General features: G+C 38.9%; 1 protein-coding gene across 1 annotated transcript in view; it reads left to right on the top strand.

Annotated features, from left to right (window-relative positions):
• Positions 1-21239, top strand: part of Pth2r (parathyroid hormone 2 receptor) — a 78426-nt gene that overhangs the window by 31273 nt on the left and 25914 nt on the right. The window contains exons 5-9 of the mRNA XM_028765744.1: positions 4467-4564; positions 6113-6302; positions 7497-7650; positions 12008-12068; positions 17112-17175. Coding sequence (XP_028621577.1) covers positions 4467-4564; positions 6113-6302; positions 7497-7650; positions 12008-12068; positions 17112-17175 — 567 coding nt within the window. The remainder of the gene's footprint in view (positions 1-4466; positions 4565-6112; positions 6303-7496; positions 7651-12007; positions 12069-17111; positions 17176-21239) is intronic.

The raw sequence follows: 21239 nt of genomic DNA on the forward strand, positions 1-21239 counted from the left end.
TCAAGGTTGGTTGATATTGTTGTTCTTCCTATCGGGGTGCCTTTAGCTCTTTCAGTCCTTCCCCTCACTCTCCCATTGGAGTCTATGACCTCAGTCTAATAATTGGTTGTAAGTAACTGCATTTCTCTCAGTCAGCTGCTGGTAGAGCCTCTCAGAGGACAGTGACGATAGGCTCTTGTCTGCAAGTACAACATGGCATCGGTAATAGTATCAGGCCTTGGTGCCTGTGCATTGGATGGATCCCAAGTCTCTGGATGTCCTATCCTTCAGTCTCTGCTCCATTTTTGTTCCTGCATTTCCTTTAGACAAGAACAATTCTGGATCAAGAATTTTGAGTATGGGTGGGTGGCCCCGTGCCTCAAATGAGGACCATGTCTATTGACTGGAGGTGGTCTATTCAGGTTGTCTCTCCAGTGTTGGGCGTTTTGGCTAAAGTCATCCCCATTGGGTCCTGGGAGCCTATCACATCCCTGGTATCTGGGACTTTCTAGAGGTCCCCTCCCCTCACTACTGCCTATTTTTATTCATTCTCTTGACACTCTGGGCTTATCTCCTGTCTTCCCCCATACTTGAACCTGCCCCTTTTTCCCTCCCCCTGCCCTCTCCCACTAAGATCCCTCCCTCCATTTGCTTCTCATGATTATTTTGTTCCCCTTCCTAAGTAGGACTGAAGTATCCACGCTTGGGCCTTTCTTCTTGCTAGGCTTCATATGGTCTGTGAGTTGTATTATGGGTATTCTGAACATTTTGCTAATATCCACTTATCAGTGAGTACAAACCATGTATATCCTTTTGTGACTGGATTACCTCCCTCAAGATATTTTCTATTTCCATCCATTTGTCTGCAAAATTCACGATGTCCTTGTTTTTAATAGCTGAGTAGTATTTTGTTGTATAAATGAACCACATTTTCTGGATCCCTTCTTCAGTTGAGGGACATCTGGGTTGTTTCCAGCTTCTGGCTACTGCTAATAAAGCTGCTATGAACATAGTGGAGCACGTGTCCCTGTGATATGATGGAGCATCTTCTGGGTATATGCCCAGGAGTGGTATAGCTTGTTCTTCAGGAAGAATTATTTCCAATTTTCTGAGAATCTGCCAGATTGATTTCCAGAGTGGATATACTAGTTTGCAATGGAGAAGGGTCCTCTTTCTCCACATCCTCATCAGCATGTGCTGTCACTTGAAGTTTTGATCTTAACTATTCTGGTTGATATAAGGTGGAATCGCAGGGTCATTTTGATTTGCATTTCCCTGATGACTAAGGTTGTTGAACATTTCTTTAAGTGCTTCTTGGTCATTCAAGATTCCTCAGTTGAGAATTCTCTGTTTATCCCTGTACAACCTTTTAAAATTGGATTTTTTTGTTGTTTGGAGTCTAACTTTTGAGTTCTTTGTATATTTTGGATATTAGCCCTCTTTCAGATGTAGGGTTAATGAAGATATTTTCCCAATCTGTAGGCTGCCATTTTGTCTTATTGACAGTGTCATTCACCTTACAGAAGCTTTCAGCCTCATGAGGTCCCATTTGCCAATTGTTGTCTTAGAACCTGAGCCATTGGTGTTCTGTTCAGGAAAATTTCCCCTGTGCCAATGTGTCCAAGGCTATTTCCCACTTTCTCTTCTACTAGATTCAGCGTATCTGGTTATATGTGAAAGTCCTTGGTCCACTGGGACTTGAGATTTGCACAAGGTGATAAATATGGATCAATTTGCATTCTGCTACTTGCAGACTGCCAGTTAGGCCAGCATCATTTGTTGAATATGCTTTGTTTTTCCCACTGTATGGTTTTGGATTTTTTTGTCAAAGATCAAGTGTCCATAGCTGTGTGGATTTATTTCTGGGTCTTCAATTCTATTCTACTGATCGACCTGTCTCTTTACCAATGCCATATAATTTTTATCACTATTGCTCTGTAGTACAGCTTAAGATCAGGATGGTGATTCCCCTAGAAGGTTTTTTTTTTTTATTGTTGAGAATTGTTTTCACTATCCTGGGTTTTTTGTTATTTCATGTGAAATTGAAAATTGTTCTTTCCATGTCTGTGAAGAATTGAGTCAGAATTTTGATGGGGATTTCGTTGAGCCTGTAGATTGCTTCTGGTAAAATGGCCATGTTTACTAAGTTAATCCTGTCAATCCATGAACATGGGAGAGATTTCCATCTTCTGAGGCCTTTTTCAATTTCTTTCTTCAGAGACTTGAAGAAATCTTTCACTTGCTTGGTTAGAATTACACCAAGATATTTTATACCATTTGTGACTATTGTCAAGGATGTTGTTTCCCTAATTTCTTTCTTGGCCTGATTATCCTTTGTATGAAGGAAGGTTACTAATTTATTTGTATTAATTTCATATTTAGCCACTTTGCTGAAGTTCGTTATTAGCTGTAGAAGTTCTCTGGTAGAATTTTTGGGGCACTTATGTACACTATCACATCATCCAGAAATAGTGATACCTTGACTTCCTCCTTTCCCATTTTTATCCCTTTGACTTCCTTTTCTTATCTAATTGCTCTAGATAGAACTTTGAGCCGGGCGGTGGTGGCGCACGCCTTTAATCCCAGCACTTGGGAGGCAGAGGCAGGTGGATTTCTGAGTTCGAGGCCAACCTGGTCTACAGAGTGAGTTCCAGGACAGCCAGGGCTACACAGAGAAACCCTGTGTAAACGAAAAACAAAACAAAACAAAACAAAACAAAACAAAAACAAAACAAAACAAAAAAAGAACTTTGAGTACTATGTTGAATAAATAGGGAGAGAGTGGGCAGCCTTGTTTTGGCCCTGATTTTAGTGGGATTGCTTCAAGTTTCTTTCTATTTAATTTGGTGTTGGCTGTTGGTTTTCTGTATATTGCTTTTATTATGTTTAAGTATGCACCTTGAATTCCTGATCCTGAGACTTTTAAGATGAAGGAGTGTTGTATTTTGTCAAAGGTCTTTTCAGCATCTAATGAGATGATCATGTCATTTTTTTTTGTTTGAGTTTTGTTTGAATTTGTTTGAGTGGATTATGTTGATGGAATTCCATATATTGAACCATCCCTGTATCCCTGGGATTAAGCCTACTTCATTTTGGTGAATGATTTTTTGATGTGTTCTTGAATTTGGTTTGCGAGAATTTTATTCAGTTGATTTCATCTTTTAAAATATGATCCAACTGTATAATATTGATAAGAAACTCACCTGAATGTAATAACATACATATGCTATGAACATCCCATGGATATTACTCAGCAATAAGAAAAAAAAATCAAATTAGTGATGATTGTGACAACTTGGATGTTCCTCAAGGACTCTGCAGTTAGTCTTTTAAAGTCTCAATTGGTTTACATAATACCACAGAAGACATAATTGTATGACTTGTAATTGTCTAGTGTGTGGATCTGGGTGAGGAGGAGGGTAGATATGGCCACATATGAGCAGGACCTTTGCACTAATGGACGTTATCTGTGTCTTGATTTCAGTTTTAGTCATAAAAATCTTCCTGTGTAAAGGGTAGATCCACTTGATCTAAAGCTGCAGGATCTCCATGACATAGGGCAACAACAGGATACCCAGAAGGAGTCTCAGTGAGGATCTAGGATCTAGTGTTGATGGGTTGGCAGAAGCCAGAGGCCTCAAACCAGACTCATTGCAATGAACATTTGCAAGTGAAAATGTGTGGACAGAAGGATATACTGTGGGACACACTGTGACATAGTACAACTTCCATGATAAGATGTTTGCTTTTGGTTTTTGTTTTGATTTTTTTGTTGTTTGTTTTTTAGCTCTTTTGAGGGGGAAGTTGCAAGGTCAGAGGATAGATGCAAGTGAACAGGAAGATGAGTGGGACTGGGGTGCAGAATGGGATGCTCACAAAGAATCAATAAAACTTTGAAAAAATGTAAAAGAGTGTTCACATGTGATAATATCACATGTGATATCACAGTATATTGCAACTGTATTGAGTTCTTGGTTTTATATCTTAATTATGATAATCTTAGCTATAGCATTAAAGGATAATGGATGGAGGGTACATGAATCATCTTTTACTGTATTTTTCATTTTCTGTGATTCTACCATTTTAAATAAAAAATCAAAAGGAAATGAAGCATAAAAACATGAAACAGTATTGAAGATTATGAAATTCAGTTTGTTGACAACAGAGCATACATTTTATAATTTTTAAGCCTAAGAATACTCTGGAAGAATATGAAGTGTGTGAACAGAGAAAGGCAATTTGTAGTGACAGAAATTGAAATTGTGGTTGTGTGTGGGTGTACAGTGGGTGTCGTTTTTACTAGCAAGGGGTTCGAATGAACTTGATGTGTCAAAACATGTCAAGTAGCTTCTCTTAGATTTGTCCCTTTTACTGCATGTAAATTACAGCCCATAAAAGATAAAGAGAACCAGACTTAATATTATAAATATGATATAATTGTTTCAACCATTTTTTTTAACAAATGTTGACTGTCTCTTCCCCTATAGCAAGAGTTCTTTGAAAACCTCTACATCCTGTATACTGTTGGCTACTCCATCTCTTTTGGCTCCTTGGCTGTAGCCATTCTCATTATTGGCTACTTCAGGTGAGTGGTTGCCATTGTCATCTCCCAGAAGGAGTGTTGTAATGTCCATCTGTAGAACACATCTGTAGTGTACACAATCTGTGTTCTCTAACTTTTTTTCTATAAAAATTTGTTCTTTGAGATAGGGTCTCATGTAGCCCAGGCTGGCTTCAGATTCACTGTATGGCTAATGATGATCTGATTCTGATCCTGCATGCTTCCACTTATACTGTACTGGGATTGTAGTCTAAATGCTATACCTGGTTTATATGGTCCTAGGGATTGAATCTAGGACTTCATGAATGCTAGGCAAGCAGTCTATCAAATGAACAAGATCCCCTACTCCAACTTTTCATTTTATCTAGTATAAAAATTTTAGGCAAACCTATTGCTAATTGTCTTTGAAAATTAATTTTCACGGTTTCTAAAATCTGAAAGCATTAAGTATGTGAAGCCTTTATGCTAATAAATCTTTATCTTGATCTATTGATTTGCAAAGTGGTTGGTACTGCATGCAATTTGACAAAAATATTCATTCATCATGAAGTAACTCATTTTCCCAAATTATTTTGATACTATTGTATGAAAGTACGTTCTGAATTACTTGATATCAGCCCAGAAAACAGCATTACATTTGTGACCAACAAAATTCTATATAATTTAGATTGACACAAAATTGTGACCAACAAAGTTGAACTACACCAGAGAACAGCATGTATAGGATGGTTATACTACCATATGCACAGTTGGCTGTTAGTCTACATATCTACAGTCAATTGTGAATTGACACATGGACAGTCGACTGTGAGTTTACATACGCACAGTCAGCTGTTAGTGCAGGAATTGAAGAAAGAAATAGTAGATGGTACTCTAAGTGCCCTGAAGGAACACACAGAGATTTGTATAATGTGAACCAGGATGTACTAGTTTTGGAGGGTAGAAATGGGAGAAGGAAGGTCTCCTATTGAGACCTCAGTGATAACTAAGTATAAGATGTAAGGAAAGAACAGACAGGGTAGATATAATCCAACCATGTCTAAGACAAGAAATCTTGGGTTATATGAGAACTCAGAATTTCTTTTCATTTAGTGAACATGTGACAGAGTCTTTCTGATGAAATCCTAGTTAAGAGAAGAGTGGCATGAGACAGAGAGAGAGAGAGAGAGAGAGAGAGGGAGAGGGAGGGAGAGAGAAAGAGCACTCTAGCACTATACTGACACTGTAGTACAACATAGTATGATAGTTTAGCACAGCAAAAATTGGATTCCAATGATGGTAGGTCAGAATATACTTGAAATAAATACTCACAAAGTTACATTTTGATTTTAGAACCAAGCTGTTTTCTCTTTTCTTTTTCTTTTTTTCTTTCCTTTGTTTTTGGTGTCGGGGGATGCCAGGCTCAATCCAAACCATTTTTGTTAGAAATCTAATAATGACTTTTCACTTTTGAGTTTACCATATTTTCCTTTGTGTGTGTGTGTGTGTGTGTGTGTGTGAGCTCATTGGTTGTATTTTCTTCTTCTGTTCTAATTCTATCCAACCTAAATACTTAATGTTTTCTCTGAATAGGCGATTGCATTGCACTAGGAACTATATCCATTTGCATTTGTTTGTGTCCTTCATGCTGAGAGCCACGAGCATCTTTGTCAAGGACAGAGTAGCCCAGGCTCACCTGGGAGTAGAGGCACTGCAGTCTCTGGTGATGCAAGGTGACCTTCAGAACTTCCTCGGAGGACCATCTATGGACAAATCTCAGTATGTACGTGTTCTCAGTTTCTCTCACTACAGAAATTTTATAAATAAATTTTACATCATATTCTACCAAACATTTATTGTTTTGGGTTATTTTGCTTCTTCTTTAAATTAATTAGAATAGATAGAATATATTACACACACACACACACACACACACACACACACACACACACACACTTACAGTCCTTTCATGTCTAACCATTCTTTTGCACTCAAAAAAATCCTACAAAATGCACGAATATAATGGAATTTGATGCATGGGTCATGGTAGCTGTCACTGTTACTTTCAAAAGTAAAATCTCATAAGCAAAAACAGAGGCCTGGGATTTAAAAGGCTGCCATATTCAGTTCCCTTATTCTACTCTTGAAATCTTGACACAACATAAAATTCCAAGGCATGTGACTTTGCTCTTAACTGTCCCGGTCTTAGAGTTTAGAGTCGCACAGTAGTTCAGTAAATTTGATCATGGGGTTGGGGGTGGGGTTGGGGTTGGGGTTGGGGGTAAGGATGATCAAATTTGGTACCTGGCACTTAATTATAGTAGATTGATTTTCTCCACAGTCCCGGGGAATGACCATCTTAGCTCTGTTTCCCTTTTCGCTTTGTGTCCTGTTTGATACGGGCCTAGCCTGTGATCTGTTTTTCCCAGTATTGTGTAGTCAGGTGTCAGGCTACTGGATGAAGCAAACTGAGAGAGCTTGACGAAGGATAACCGAGCCCACCTCAGCTCAGCAGAACTGTCAGCCCTTATATCAACCCTCAGACGTGAAATATTTACTGTTTTCAGTCATTAACATTTGGTGCAATTTATTTTGCTGGGGTAGTCACATGAAAAGCCCAGAATGAAACAAATTTGTCATAGAAACATGACTAATACTAATATCTTTCCTCATTTTTTATCCTTCTGCTTTTTCCTGGTGATTATGTCATTTTTATAAAAAGAAAAAATTAAGAAATTTGGTAACCACTAAAAAGAAAAATGTTATTTTAAAAGCAGAATTAAGTCTGTAGTCTGCAAAGTCCTATGTTACGACAACTTGATTCTGATCTTTTCAACATTCTAAGTGTTCTCATGAATTAAGACATTTTTAATTATCAGAAAGTAAGTGGAAGAATTATTTACTTTAAGGGTCTTAGGGCAGTATCCAGAACAAGAAAATGTCCTAATTCAATGCACTTCTGGTTCATTCATAACAGGTGGGGTGCAAGATCGCTGTCGTGATGTTTATTTATTTCTTGGCTACAAACTATTACTGGATCCTGGTGGAAGGACTCTACCTGCATAACTTAATCTTTGTGTCTTTCTTTTCTGACACCAAATACCTGTGGGGCTTCATCTTGATAGGCTGGGGTAAGCACTCACATCTCTTCCCTTTGACTGGTTATGGGATTAAGTACATTGTGCCCTGTCCATCACCAGCCTTCCTTCAGCCATTTTTTTTAAAACAATCCCACCCATTTTACTTACTACTTTTCTTTTGTTTCAATGTTCTGTTAAAGAAATACATTTATTAACATCAATTTTATCATTCTCCTAGGAGTAGCAAACTTTTCAGGGTTAAAGTTTAGTGTTTCTAGGCCAAATTCTAGCTGTGGAGGAAGCTGGAAAGACCGGTTAGCTGCACTTGTTCAAACCTTTCAGGCCTCTGCTTTGTGCCAGGTCTGCTCTGTCAGTGATTTCCTCCTAACAGTTTTGAAGTTTGAATTTATAGGCTACAACAGTATCTCTGATTTATGTTTCTAGGTCAAATAATGAAAGTGTCATAAAAGCATATTTTGACTTCATTGAACACATAAAGATACAAACTAATTACAGAGCCTTACCATTCTTGGATGGTGATTATTAAAATTACTTTCAGTAGAGTAAATTTAAAACATGATATTCAGCTCACATTTCACAAATGACTTACCAGGACTGAAGCAGTTATTGGACCAGGAAGGATCTCAACATGAGACAGGGAAAAGAATTCTGTGTACTTGTTAAAATTTTAGGGTAAGATAAGCTCAGAGGAGGTTAAAAGTGAAGAATCTGGAGATTTAACAACTACAGACAGACCTGTGTTGCTACTTTAGTGTTTGAATTACGAGGATCTCAGCATAGGAAAAGAGGACAATTTAGTTTCAGGTCTAAATTGGAAGACTTATTTTTTTCCCCTCCCAATGAAACAGGAACATTCCTTTGCTTGTTTTGCCTTAAAAATTGTCATGGCAGCAGAAAATGTGAAATACTGAAAAGAAAACTTTTGGTTTATTCCCTGAAGGCCTTTAGGATGACAAAATGTAGTGTTGCAGTTATTTTGGAATGATGTTTGTGGATATCATTGTCCCTGAAGCCAGCTTTCTTATTTACTTTCTGAACTTCTACATTGATCATGCTCAGTATAAGTTCATTTTCCTCTAATTTCTTATGGCTTGATAAGAAAGAGGTTCAGGCCTCCTCACCAGCTCTTTACTTGAGCTCTTCACACTCAGTGCAGCTTTGCTCAGGGGAATTTGGACATTCCTCACAGTGAAACCTTGGAGGAGTGAAGAAGGATAAAGCTTTCCTGTTTCTCCTATACTTTTATGCAAGTGTAGGTTTCTAACTTTCTTTCACAACTTTCCTTAATTTGCTCACATTGATTTTGTCATTGGGATGATGCAATAGTAAAAAGCAAGGTCTTTTGAGCTCTCCATCTCATGAGGGAGGTTTAAGTCCACTAAAATACATAGGATCACCACAGACACTAATACATGAGCATCTTTTGCCCAACATTAGGTTGATTTCATCTGCATAATGACACACATTAATAAATTCTGTAGCTAGTATCTCTTCAGACTCTCTTTACAACTCCAGTCCTTAAAAGATATTATAGATTTTGTGGTTCTCAACCTTCCCAATGCTGTGACCCTTTAATACAGTTCCTCATGTTGTGATGACCTCCAAATACAAAATTATCTTCATTGCTACTTCATAACTCTAATTTTGCTACTGTTGTGAATCATAATGTAAATATTTGGTATGCAGGACATCTGATATGTGAACCCATGTGAAAGGGTTGTTCGATCCCCAAAGGGGTTGCCACCTACAGATTGAGAAATATTTTTCTAGGTTTATTTAATGAAAAGAATAGTAATAGCTACCTAAGACTGACTCCTGGCTCCTAAAGCAAAACTCTTAAAAAATTTATATCCACATCTTATTAATAGATTGCTGTCCTCATATTTCAAAAACCGAGAGACTGATCTTATTTTTACAAATTCATTCTTCAATGCTTGAAAACATGACGGTGACTTTGCATGTCATTGAAATAATTCACAGAGAATCCAATTGCATATTTTCTCTCAGTGACATGATTTATTGGGCTTATTTTATGTCCTTGTCCAGCAGGGCATTAAACAGGGTCCAGGGAGATCACCTAAGAGAGAATGGGGGAAAAAAACAGGTGAACACAAAGAAACACAGCTTGTCTATAGGCTGATCAAACCATAATTTTTACTTTTTTACACATGGGTTATATACACAAAAAGGCAGGATATGGGGAAGGGGATGACACAGGAGCATAGGTGTTCAGGGGGAATACAGATATCTTTCAGAACAGGGTATCAGCTGGGTGAAGGTTCAGGGGACAGATCACTATGACTCTGTCTATGATTCACCTGTCCTTATCTAACTTGGTACTATCCACCAAGGTTACCTATCTACAAGGTCTATGACTATTAGTTCTTATCCAGGCTGGTAAATTTCTACCAAAGCTGCCTGTTTACAATAGCTTCTAGTCATCTGTTTCAGTGTTTTCCCACAGAGACCCAAGACTTTGTGTTAGCATGCATGTATGACAGGCCTATTGCTGATTTTAGGCCTATGGCTGATTTTAGGCCTTCAGTGTATAAGCAGGGCTGCCCCTGACAATTATAGAAGAGTCCTTGTTTGTTTTTGTTTATTGCTCATTTGGGCTAATTATGGCTTTAAATTCTCTTCACCTAGGCAAGTACTCAGAAACCTAGTACTCATGTTGTAGTGATATTGGGCTGCACTATTTACATTAATTTAAAAAAAAAAACCACTAATTTTAAACAACACAAAGGAAAGTTTTAATCTGAAGAGGAACCAATGCTTACCTGAGTGTCACTTTTTAATCTAGTGTTAGATTAGGCAAATGTTAAAGTGGCTGCCTTTATACTGAGTTTAATTACAAAGGTGTAGAAAGGAGGCTGGAGACTGACCAGCACTTAAGAGCTCAAATTCTTCTTCCAGAGGACCTGATTTCAGTTCCTGTTGCCCATACCAGGTGACTCACAACAGCTTGTGATTCCATCTTACAGGGACCCAATGCATCTGTCCCACACACATATGGGACACACCTTTACACATACACCGTTCACACAGTTAAAAATGAATCTTTATAAACAATGCAGAGAGGAGTAAATGCAAATAATGAGCTTTTCCTTTCTTAACTCCACAATCCTTATTTCTCTGGCCTTGCCTCAGTTTCCCCACAGATAATACTTTATTCTTCTTTCCATTTTTTCTCTCATCTACATATCTTTCTATATTTTAATTTTGAATTTAAAAAGTTTCAGTTTTAGTTTAGTTTTCACCATTATGAATGTGACACTTAACCTTTATATATTTAATCTTCAGCTGTCAAAAGAGATGCCAGCCTGTTTATTAGTATATAAAGTACTTACACTGGCTATTTGCTCTGGTCATGGACCCATTGCCATCCTTTCAACCCACATCCTGTGTTTTTTTTTTAAATCATCAGCAGGTATAAACACTTAATTACCTGTATATAATGTGTAACCTGTATATAATGTGACCCCTCAGCCTAGCAAATAGTTTTCAATTGTTCATTTGGTGGTAAATTAAATGTGGTAGTACTTGTAAGTACCCCTATCTTATTTCATCTTGTGTCACTATAGCAAAGTAGGCGAAGCTAGATAAAGAATAAATGGAAGCAAGCAAACAATTCTGGAGGTCTGGGAGCGTCTGCTTCTGATGCAGGCTTCACGACAAGTGACGTGGTGTTGCAGAGAATGTTATGTAAGAGCGAGAAAATGCTGAGAGAGGAAGCAAAAGAGTGGGCCGAGGATACCTGACTCACCTTATAATACCTGTTTTCTGAATAGTCAGTTCAGTCCCTTGAGTATGGACAGATGTTTCTGTTTGGAGTCGGACTTAGATCCAAGAAAGGACAAGCTTTCCTTCTGAAATTCCTGATGTCAGAATCTTCTGGTATCTTCCTCTTCCACTTTTAGAATATGGAAGTATTCTAAACATACCGTTGATTGAACAGTGTAATGATATTAAGACCTCAGCTTCTCCCAGCTTTTCTCTGTCTTTGTTGCCGCGCTCCTTGAAAGCAGGCCGCCGTGTGGCTAGTCAGAGTGGACTACCCTCTGCATAGTCACGGCTCTGCGAAGTTCAGTCCTCTCCGAATGTGGTTTCCTCCTCCATCCCTGCCAGGAAAACTTGAGGAAACATTATTACCCTCAGACTTCCGGGGTCAATTTGCCCTTCATGTTGCCACTCGTTTCTCAAACTAACAAAAGGGCACTAGGTGCATGTTTCTTATTGAAAACAGTATTTTTTGTGTATCTATTTATTTTCCTCTCTTAATTGCTAATATTAGAGTCACTTGACTGGGGCAGGGGGAACAACAAGCAAACAAAACAATCTTTGATCTGAAAGTAAATATGGGCTCCAAATCTTTTTCTGTTTTCAGGATTTCCAGCGGTATTTGTTGTGGCCTGGGCAGTGGCACGAGCCACGCTGGCAGATACCAGGTTAGTAGTGGAAATCAAAATGGGTGGGGCTTTCTGTGTACTCCGGCTTTCGATTGGCTGCTCTTACTGATGCTGTTATCCCTTGTGGGAGTCAGGTGAAGTTGCCCGTATGCAGTGGTAGAAGCTAATACATTGCGCCAAAGCTGGAAGCAGTTTAGCTCCAAGGTTAGAGTACAGAAAGGCTCACAGACTGGATTAAGTTGTTGAACTTCATGATTTATGTAATTGATTTAAAAACTATGATGACCAAGACATGTCTATGTTCATCATTCTTAACACTCCACACTCAACTTCTGAGTTTGCATTTTGTATGTTTATGTGTGTATTGCTGAGGCTTGATCCTGGGGCTTTGTACTTTCTAGGCACCCAGTCTAGCACTAAAATACACCTTTAACCCTAAGCTGGTCTTTTGGAGAGCTAGAGCTCTTGATTTTTCTCTGCATCTCGTCTATTTAGAAATAAGCACACCAGACAGATTTTCAAAAGGTACCTGGAACATTATTAGAAATACGAAAGAAGTCTCTTCCTGACTTAAATTCTATCAAGTGTAATTAGATTAGGAGAAGCTATGCTAAGTGATAAAATTGCAAAACCAGTACTTTCTGTTTCTTGGTTCTATTTACTTACAAAACCAGCAACACTTCATAAGATACCTGAGATGACTGGTTTCAATACCAACTTGCTCTAACTTTCAGTGAAGAGAGCTCTCACTGAAGAATTGTTTTGAGAGGCCAAACCTACTTCTTCTTGGGACTGGCCTCCATCTTAAGAGAAACTTGACCTATAACTCAACCCAGGCTACACCCAAGTACCAGGAAGGACCCCATGGCTTGTCTTTGGCCCATACCCCAGAGTTATGATTATAATACTAATGCTCCCTAGCTACTCCCTAGCTACTCCCTAGCTACTCCCTAGCAACAGTCAAAGACTAGTGTGATTGTTTCAGATGTACTTTCAGACCGTTCATGATTTTGCCTCAGAGCACCCACCTGTCGGCTTACAATAGTCAAATAACTAGATGCTCACCAGGCTAAAACCCCCTCGCTTGCTCTTGCTCGACATTTCCTATAAAGCTTTCTCCCACTGAGAGCTCAGGGCCACACCCTCCTGTTCTACTGTGTCAGAGGCAGTGTGGCCCAAGCTCCAGCTTGTAAATAAAGACCCTAGTGTAATCGCACCAGAGTTAGCTCCTTGGTGATCTTTTGGGGTCCATGAATGCTTTCTGGCACAACAGTTTTAATTGGGTTGGCCCATGAGCATGTCTATGGAGGAGTACTCTAATTTATATAGGAAGATCCTGATGACTGTGGGCAGCACAGTTCCTTAGGTGAGGGTCCTGAACTGTATCAAACAGAAGAAATCTATCTGAGTACCTAGCATACAGCAGGCAACATGGATCCGTTTGTTTCTCTCTGACTCCGGATGTGATGTGACTAGCTGCTTGGATTCCTGCCTTGGTTTCTCCCCGTTGATGAACTGTAACCCAGACATGTAAGCCCAATAAACTTCATTCTCCTTAATTGTTCCTTGTTGAGGCATTTATCACAGCAACGGGAACAAAACCAGAATTATACCTTACTACTTTATTCTTGCTTCATTTAGAGGAGATAGAGATGCCAATGAGTGGGGGGACCTGTAACTTCTTTGTTCTACTTTAGCTTTATCATTCAGAAAGAAAGGTGGGATGTGCAGCAGAAAAGGCAACAAAGAGGCTCTTAAACATGTAGGGTCCAGGAGTTGCCCCACAAACCACAAAAACATCACCTCAGCAGGCAGGGATCGTTTATTGAACACACCCCCTAATACTGATCAATCACACTTAAACGTGTAGGATCCAGGAGTCACCCCACAAACCCCACAAACACCATCTTAGCCAGATGGGGTGGTTTATTGAACTCACACCCTAATACTGATCGATTGGGTCCACAAAACAGAATAACCTAATTGTGGTACCAATCTGTTCTCAGGGAAGGCTTTTTATAGGAAAAACCAGTCTCAAAAATCTAAAAGGCAAGGAGGGGAGCAGTATACATGTTGACTTACTAGACAAAGTATTTTCAGCTGACCTTTAAGCTGATGGGTCTTGAGTGAGGTAAGAGGGGTGGTAGACGAGTGGTGAACAGGGGAATTTTTGACATTGAAATAACAGAGCATGAGTGTTATAATCATAATTTTTTGGCTTATTAGTAGCATTCTTCAGCATTAGCCATGAAAACCACAGTGAGCTCATGCAGAGGTGTAGGAGGTTCTGCCTGGTGGTCAGCTCTGACTCAAACCATAGCAGTTCATATAGACCTTTAACTTGATGGGTCCTCCATAAAGCTTTGTGGAGTTGCTTAAGATTAGCAAAACTCAGGACGTACAGAACAGAATGTAACAGGATATGTGTGATCAGCATGAACTTGTTCTGATCAAATTATTTTTCTGTCAATAACTGGCAGGCATGTTACAGCAATAATATGAAATAGCTGGCAGGCATGGAACAAAATGGGTACAGCTATTTTGGGGCTGGGGCGTCAGACCACAGCAAAACATTTTAGGATTTACATAATCTCCAGGGCTTGGCCTTTCTTTTCTTCTCTATTTTTAATGAATATGGCAGAGAGGGAAAGGGATGGGGAAGAGATGAGAAGATAAGATAAGAGAAGAGGAGAAGGGGAGACAGAGAGACAGAGAGACAGAGACAGAGATAGACAGAGAATGAAAGATTCCCTCACTGGATATCTATTTGAGCCTGATACTACAGCATTCAGAACTTTATTTCTTAGAGTGTTAAATTCTATCTGAACAGAATTTAGTCCTCAGCTGTGTACGATGTGGGGAACTGAAGAATTAATTTAAAATAGGGAGTTACAGTGTTTTCTTGAAAATGTCTGAAGTCTCACTTGTCTTCTTATTATGTCAAAAGAAAAATTTGAAACTTTGACACCCTAACCCATAGAAGTCAAATTTCTGATGTATTTAGAGACATCCAATTATTTTGGTTCACAGTTTTAGGGTCATGCTGAGAAGGTGGTGCTATGCTTGCTCTCTCCTTTTCATTCAGTTCAGGACTTGAACCCATTGGATGGTGAGGTGACACTTGTATTTGGGTGGGTCTTCAGAATTCAATCACCCAATTGAGATGCACAGACATGGGCAGAGGTTTGTCTTATAGACAATTCTAGATGACGTCAAAGTGATAATCAGTATTAGTCATCACAGGTTTCTGTTACTGTGACTTAATACTCAACCGAATCAACTAAAGAACAGGAAATATTTATATTGGACTCTGAGGAGAGGTTTTGATCCATGGTTCTTTGGCCTTGTTGGGTCTATCTAGTCCATCACAGTGAGAGGAGCTATTTAAATTGTGGTATCTGGAAAGAAAGGGGGCACAGACTCCTAGTTTATCCCTCAAAGACATTTTCCTAACAATTCAACTTCTTGCCAGTAGGCCCCACATTGTAGGGATTCTATCACCTCCCAGTAACACCATCCACTGGGGCAAGGCCTTTAACCCATGGGATTTTGGAGGATAAAATACAGCAATAAGGGAAAGTAAGACTATGATGTTTGTATTCATTTGGAAACGCGTAGGCGCTATGAACATATTTAACAAAAGGAGAGAACATGGGGAAGGCCAAACTGTCTCAGTATCTGTTTTCTATTTTATGGATTTTGGGGTGAGAATATATTAATTATATGTGAAAACTATGCTTTAAAAGCACATAATTGTTAGGTATGGACTGAAAACATTTTGCCTTTTAAAGTTGTTGAAGTAGCATTTCTTTGTAAGTTATTTATAAAGTAATAATTTCTTGATGTTTATTATCTAGAATTTTAAAAATTAATGTTATGTTCTCCAAATTCTTTTTATCATTTACCATTGATATACCATTGGTATAATCAATACTGAGCTTTGTCTAAGTAGAAAGAAATGGAAGCCTTTTATTTACATACCTGTAAGGTTAAAACAGTTGCTTCAAGTGTTATATTAAACTTTCAAGTATAAATAATAATAAAAAACCCTCTGTACTATTTAATCTAGTGTATTATTTTTACCAGTACAACCCAGGCTAGATGAGGTTGAGTTAAACTTACTTTGAATTGAATTTATATGATTCCAATAAAACAAATATTTAATGGCCATCTGTATGCTCTATAGTGTTCTAGGTACTTAGGCACCTTATACCATCTCCCCACAGTGATCCCTGCCCATGTATTACTTAAATTTTAGTTAGGAACTAGAAGCTAATTGTAACAAGTAACTAAATTGTGGAGTATTTTTATTAATGCTATTTATACTGTAAAAGTTAAATATAAAAACACAGGCCATAAACGAATAAGAAATGAACACCTGCCAAAACATTTAACACCTTATTCAGTGAGCAACTACGAAGATATTAAGTTGGTTCAAATGGAGGCATCAATGAACCATTTATATTCATGAGATTTAATGCTGAAGATTTACAAGTAAATGCAAAAATCTCAGTTGGTGTTCAATAGGACACTAATGGGTTATAGTCTGTCAAAGACAGCTGAATTTTTACTTCCATGGTAAGAACCATGTGTGTTCAATTTTCTGATGTATTTCTATAGGTAATAAGCTACAAAATAAAATTGCTCTACAAAATAAATTGCTCTGAATTCTGAAAGAGATAGTTTTTCTGCCAACAACTTTCAAATTATTAGGTCTCATTTTAATGCTAATTAAAACAAAGTAACACTGTGGAGTGTCCACACTTAGGAGACTAGTTGTTTTGTGATCTTAGATTCAAGGTATTGGACCTGACTAGTATGGAAGTAATTCTCTAACGTTATAAAGCTCATATACAGGCTCCCTCACAGTAAGGAAAACAGGATCTGTAGTATTTTTACTGGTCTGAGTACTTTAGGATAAGAATTTTATTTATTTGTTTCTCCAAAAGAAGCTGGGACTAGCACTGATTCTCATTTATTTAGTTTGGAAAATTTATTCATTAAGGTGGTTCTCCTCCTCCTCCTCCTCCTCCTCCTCCTCCTCCTCCTCCTCCTCCTCCTGCCCTTCTTTTTTCATCCTAGGTGTTGGGAACTTAGCGCTGGAGACAGATGGATTTACCAGGCTCCGATCTTAGCTGCTATTGGGGTAAGTGAAAAGTTTGTGTAGCTTCAATGAATAATAAATGAACAAATGGCCGGGCGGTGGTGGCGCACACCTTTAATCCCAGCACTTGCAGAGGCAGGTGGATTTCTGAGTTCGAGAGTTCCAGGCTAGCCTGGTCTACAGAGTGAGTTCCAGGACAGCCAGGGCTACACAGAGAAACCCTGTCTCAAACCCCGCCCCCCCCCCCCCAAAAAAAAGATGAACAAATGAAATCGCTACTAAAATTCTGGGTGAGTTTTCCTGTTGCTTTACTGTACAGTAGGTTTGAGGACGTTTTACACGTGTTGCAATAGCTAGGAGAAGCAGGGCTGGGGGCCACACCCTTGTTTGTGCCTGAGATGGACAGGTGCAGAAAGTGCTTGCCATTCGGGATAACTGGGTAGCCCCTGGACACAGTTCTGAAGCATGATTACGAATGTTGTGACTATTTACATGTGTGGAGAATTTTAAGACCTAAATTACAGCTCCCTTTTCATCACTTGCTTCTGGAGTTAATGCTCTTAACACCTGTCAGTAAACTGAGGCGGGGAGGAGGAAAGGGTGGAATGGTGGAGCAGAAGAAGAGTATAGTGGGAACCTCTGTAGAGCATTGTGGGAAATTTGTTTGTCGCCCTTGTTCCATGGAGACTGGTTGATTTCTCAGGAAGAGATGCCCTACAAGACCTTGTCTACTAGGTGTGATAGTTTGTATATGCTTGGCCTAGGAAGTGGCACTATTAGAAGGTGTGGCCCTGTTGAAATAGGTGTGTCATGGTGGCTGTGGCCTATAAGACCTTCATCTTAGCTGCCTGGAAACCATTATTCTGCTAGCAGCCTTCAGATGACGATGTAGACCTCTCAAGCTCCTCCTGAACCATGCCTGCCTGGATGTTGCCATGTTCACCCTTGATGATAATGGACTAAACTTCTGAACCTGTAGGCCAGCCCCAACTAAATGTTGTTCTTTATAAGATTTGCCTTGGTCATGGTGTCTGTTCACAGCAACAAAGCCCTAACTAAGACACTGGGTAGCAGGGAAAAAGGCTAGAGCTTGCATGTCCTGTGTGAGACCTATGTGTTTGAATGTTTTTATTGTATATTGCATCTGGGATGCAGAGGAAAACAAATTTATACAGCTGGGCCAAGGAACGTCACCAAAATGCTTAGTTTTCACTTTTTATGAAGACTTTATGGCATCAGCTTTTCTGTGGTTTGATAAAGATTATGCTAGCTAACATTCTATTGGTGTTTTTGTATGTAATACAAGATGGTTCACATCCTAAAAACACAAATGCTGGATAGATATTAACATACTAGAAAGTAACTTAAAAGCCCAGTTACTTCATCTGCCTTTCTTTGATCATGTTTCTTCTCTTTCTTCATGTTTCTCCCCCATTTCCATCTTTTCTGTCCCTCCCTTTCCTGACAAGTGTTATTTTTCCAGCCTGTAGCCACACTGAATCCACATGAGTTGATATGTCTGGCCTCTTCTAGACAATAATAGGAGTTTATTTTGCTTCTAGGAAACCTGGTAGAAATACAAGAGTGTAGATCAGAAAGAACCCTCACAGGAAGGCCATTTGTACCTTACCATCATGTTGACAAACTAGACATGTGTCTCAGAAGTTCAAAAACTGTGTTGGGATAAAGGAATGAGTGACCTTAATAATTCTTACCTTTTACAAGAAAACTAAATGGTACCCTGTCAATCCAGTGACAACTGGAGCTGCAGCATGTCTCTAAGACAGCATCTCTAACCTGAAGGGAGCCATTGACGGCGCTAAGGGCCTGCTGGTCTCCGCTCCTATTTCTCTTCTCCCATCCAGGTCTCTGCACATCTTCACTGCCAACCTTTGTCTTGTCTGTATTTCTAGTTTCTCCTCTGAGTGTTTGCTCCTTTGTGTCTGACTATTGTCTTTTTTAAGGACGACAATGTTTTTCTTATTACTTTTGTGTTTTCAGTTAATGTTCCAAAATGTACCTGTGTTCCATACAGCAGCTGCTTGATTTTTTTTCATTTTTTAAAAAATGAAGAACATACTAAATCCAAGAACTCTTTACAGAATTGTTGGAATGGAAGTAAAAAATAGTAAACGATTGGGCATTTTCTTTTTTAAAAATGTTATTATTATTATTTTACTTATTCACTTTACATCCTGCTCATTACCCACCTGCTTGGGTCTTCAATATAATAAAAGACCTATCTTATATTTCAAAGAGATGGGAAGGAGGTATTTTAACGTTTTCTTAGGTAAGTGGTATGAGAAAAAGGAGAGAAGGAGAATCTCCTTCATTTTGCCACAGAAAGTGAAGCCTCTGACTTTTATTTGCTCATATCCTTACTCCTAGCAGAAGTCCTCCAGTTAGTTTCAATGCAAAATCATCTTGCAGAAACTTCTAGGGAACTCTCCTATATACTTTTCTCCTAGAACTCCAGATTCTTTGGGGATTTCTGTGCCGGGCATCCCATATCCTCTAACCTGTAAAAGGAAGAGTGAGGCCAGAGTTCCCTCATGGTGTTAAGAAAGTGGTACTTCTTTTTCTCTCTAAGTGATTCTGGGTTGTGAAACCAGAGAGGACTGAGAGAATGGTAACACAGTGCTCACCACATGCTGGGTACAGGTGCAGACAGATCACAATAACTCTAAATGAGAAAACAGACCAGGCTACTAAGCTAAGTGGGGAGAGCTGAGATTCTAACATGAGGATCTACAGCATTACCTGGTGAGCTCCAAGCTTCTTTAATAGAACCTAACATCTCTCAGTATGCAGAGAGGATGCTGCCATGCACACTCATACACCTTTACATAGCTAGTTACCTGAACTTGTCCACCTCTGCCCATGCTGGTCTGTTCAACCTGTCTTTCTAAACCCTTGGAAGGCTAGTATGTGTTTCTCTTGCTTCCCTGGAATGTCATATCTTCAAGGTGACCTTTTGGATAGCACCAAATCTCAAAGAAACCAAAGCTTCTCGCTGTCCATAGACTGCCTACCTTGCCCACTAAGCTGCATGGTATTTGTGAATAAGTACAATATTGTCTCTTAAATGTCTATGTTCTTAATACATTTTGAGAGTTTCTTGGAACACAGTAGCCACTGGATCAATGGTAGTTGAAAGAACCAACCACTCATACAAAGTAGATGTCCTTGAGGACTGAGACAGAGGAAAGGCAAAATAAGTACAGGCAATGCAGAGATCCCCAGTCTGGTTCAGGAGACCTTTTTGTTTTCCTGTCTAGTAAGGGAAAGGACAGTCCTGAAGATAACGATCATACAGCCTCATGACAAAACAAAGATCATACCTTGCATTTTGACCCTATTTGTTTCACATGCACTCAAAAACATGCCAAACTCTGCCTTGAGCAGTTATTGGGAAAAACAATCTTTCCATTTCAGTGGGCACATTATACTTTAAAAAATATATTAGCTTTACAATGTCATGTTTGTTTTCTTTATAGCCTTGTATCATAGTATGACATGGCATTATGCAAACAGACATGCTTCCTATGTACAACCACAAAATTGTAGCACAGACTTCTCAACCTAAATTGGGTCCTTAGCCTAATTCTGGATTTGGCTGTTGTAACAGTGCAGTTTCTCTTAACAGAATGCTTGTAGATCTGAGAGCAGAATTAGAGAGAATGAGGTCAGAATTTCTCATTGGCATACAGAGCAAACTAAGTTTAAGAGAATAAAGGAATTCTGGGAAGTCAGAAGAAGTGTATCAGAGAACCCAGGTTTTCAGGTGAACACTGACTTCAGTGTAAATGTGAAAGCACCAAGCTGATTTTGAAAGGGTAGTACTGAAAAATCAGTCATTGTCTTGTTCCGTTTCATTTTCCTATGTTAAAATGTTTAACAGAGTCAGTTAGTCATTAGAAAATAATGCTGCGTAATGAAAATAAACATTCCCCAATGTGGCAGTTGGTTACTAAACCCACTGTCTTTATGTTGATGAGTATAGTTTTTGAATTATCCTATACAGTACCAATATATAAGGGGAATAAGTTCTAATTAACAACAGGTAGACCAGTCATGAAAATGTTACTCACCTCTAATCCTAGCAC

This window comes from Grammomys surdaster, unplaced genomic scaffold (assembly GCF_004785775.1).
Source record: "Grammomys surdaster isolate TR1022 unplaced genomic scaffold, NIH_TR_1.0 165, whole genome shotgun sequence".
NCBI classification, from domain to species: domain Eukaryota; kingdom Metazoa; phylum Chordata; class Mammalia; order Rodentia; family Muridae; genus Grammomys; species Grammomys surdaster.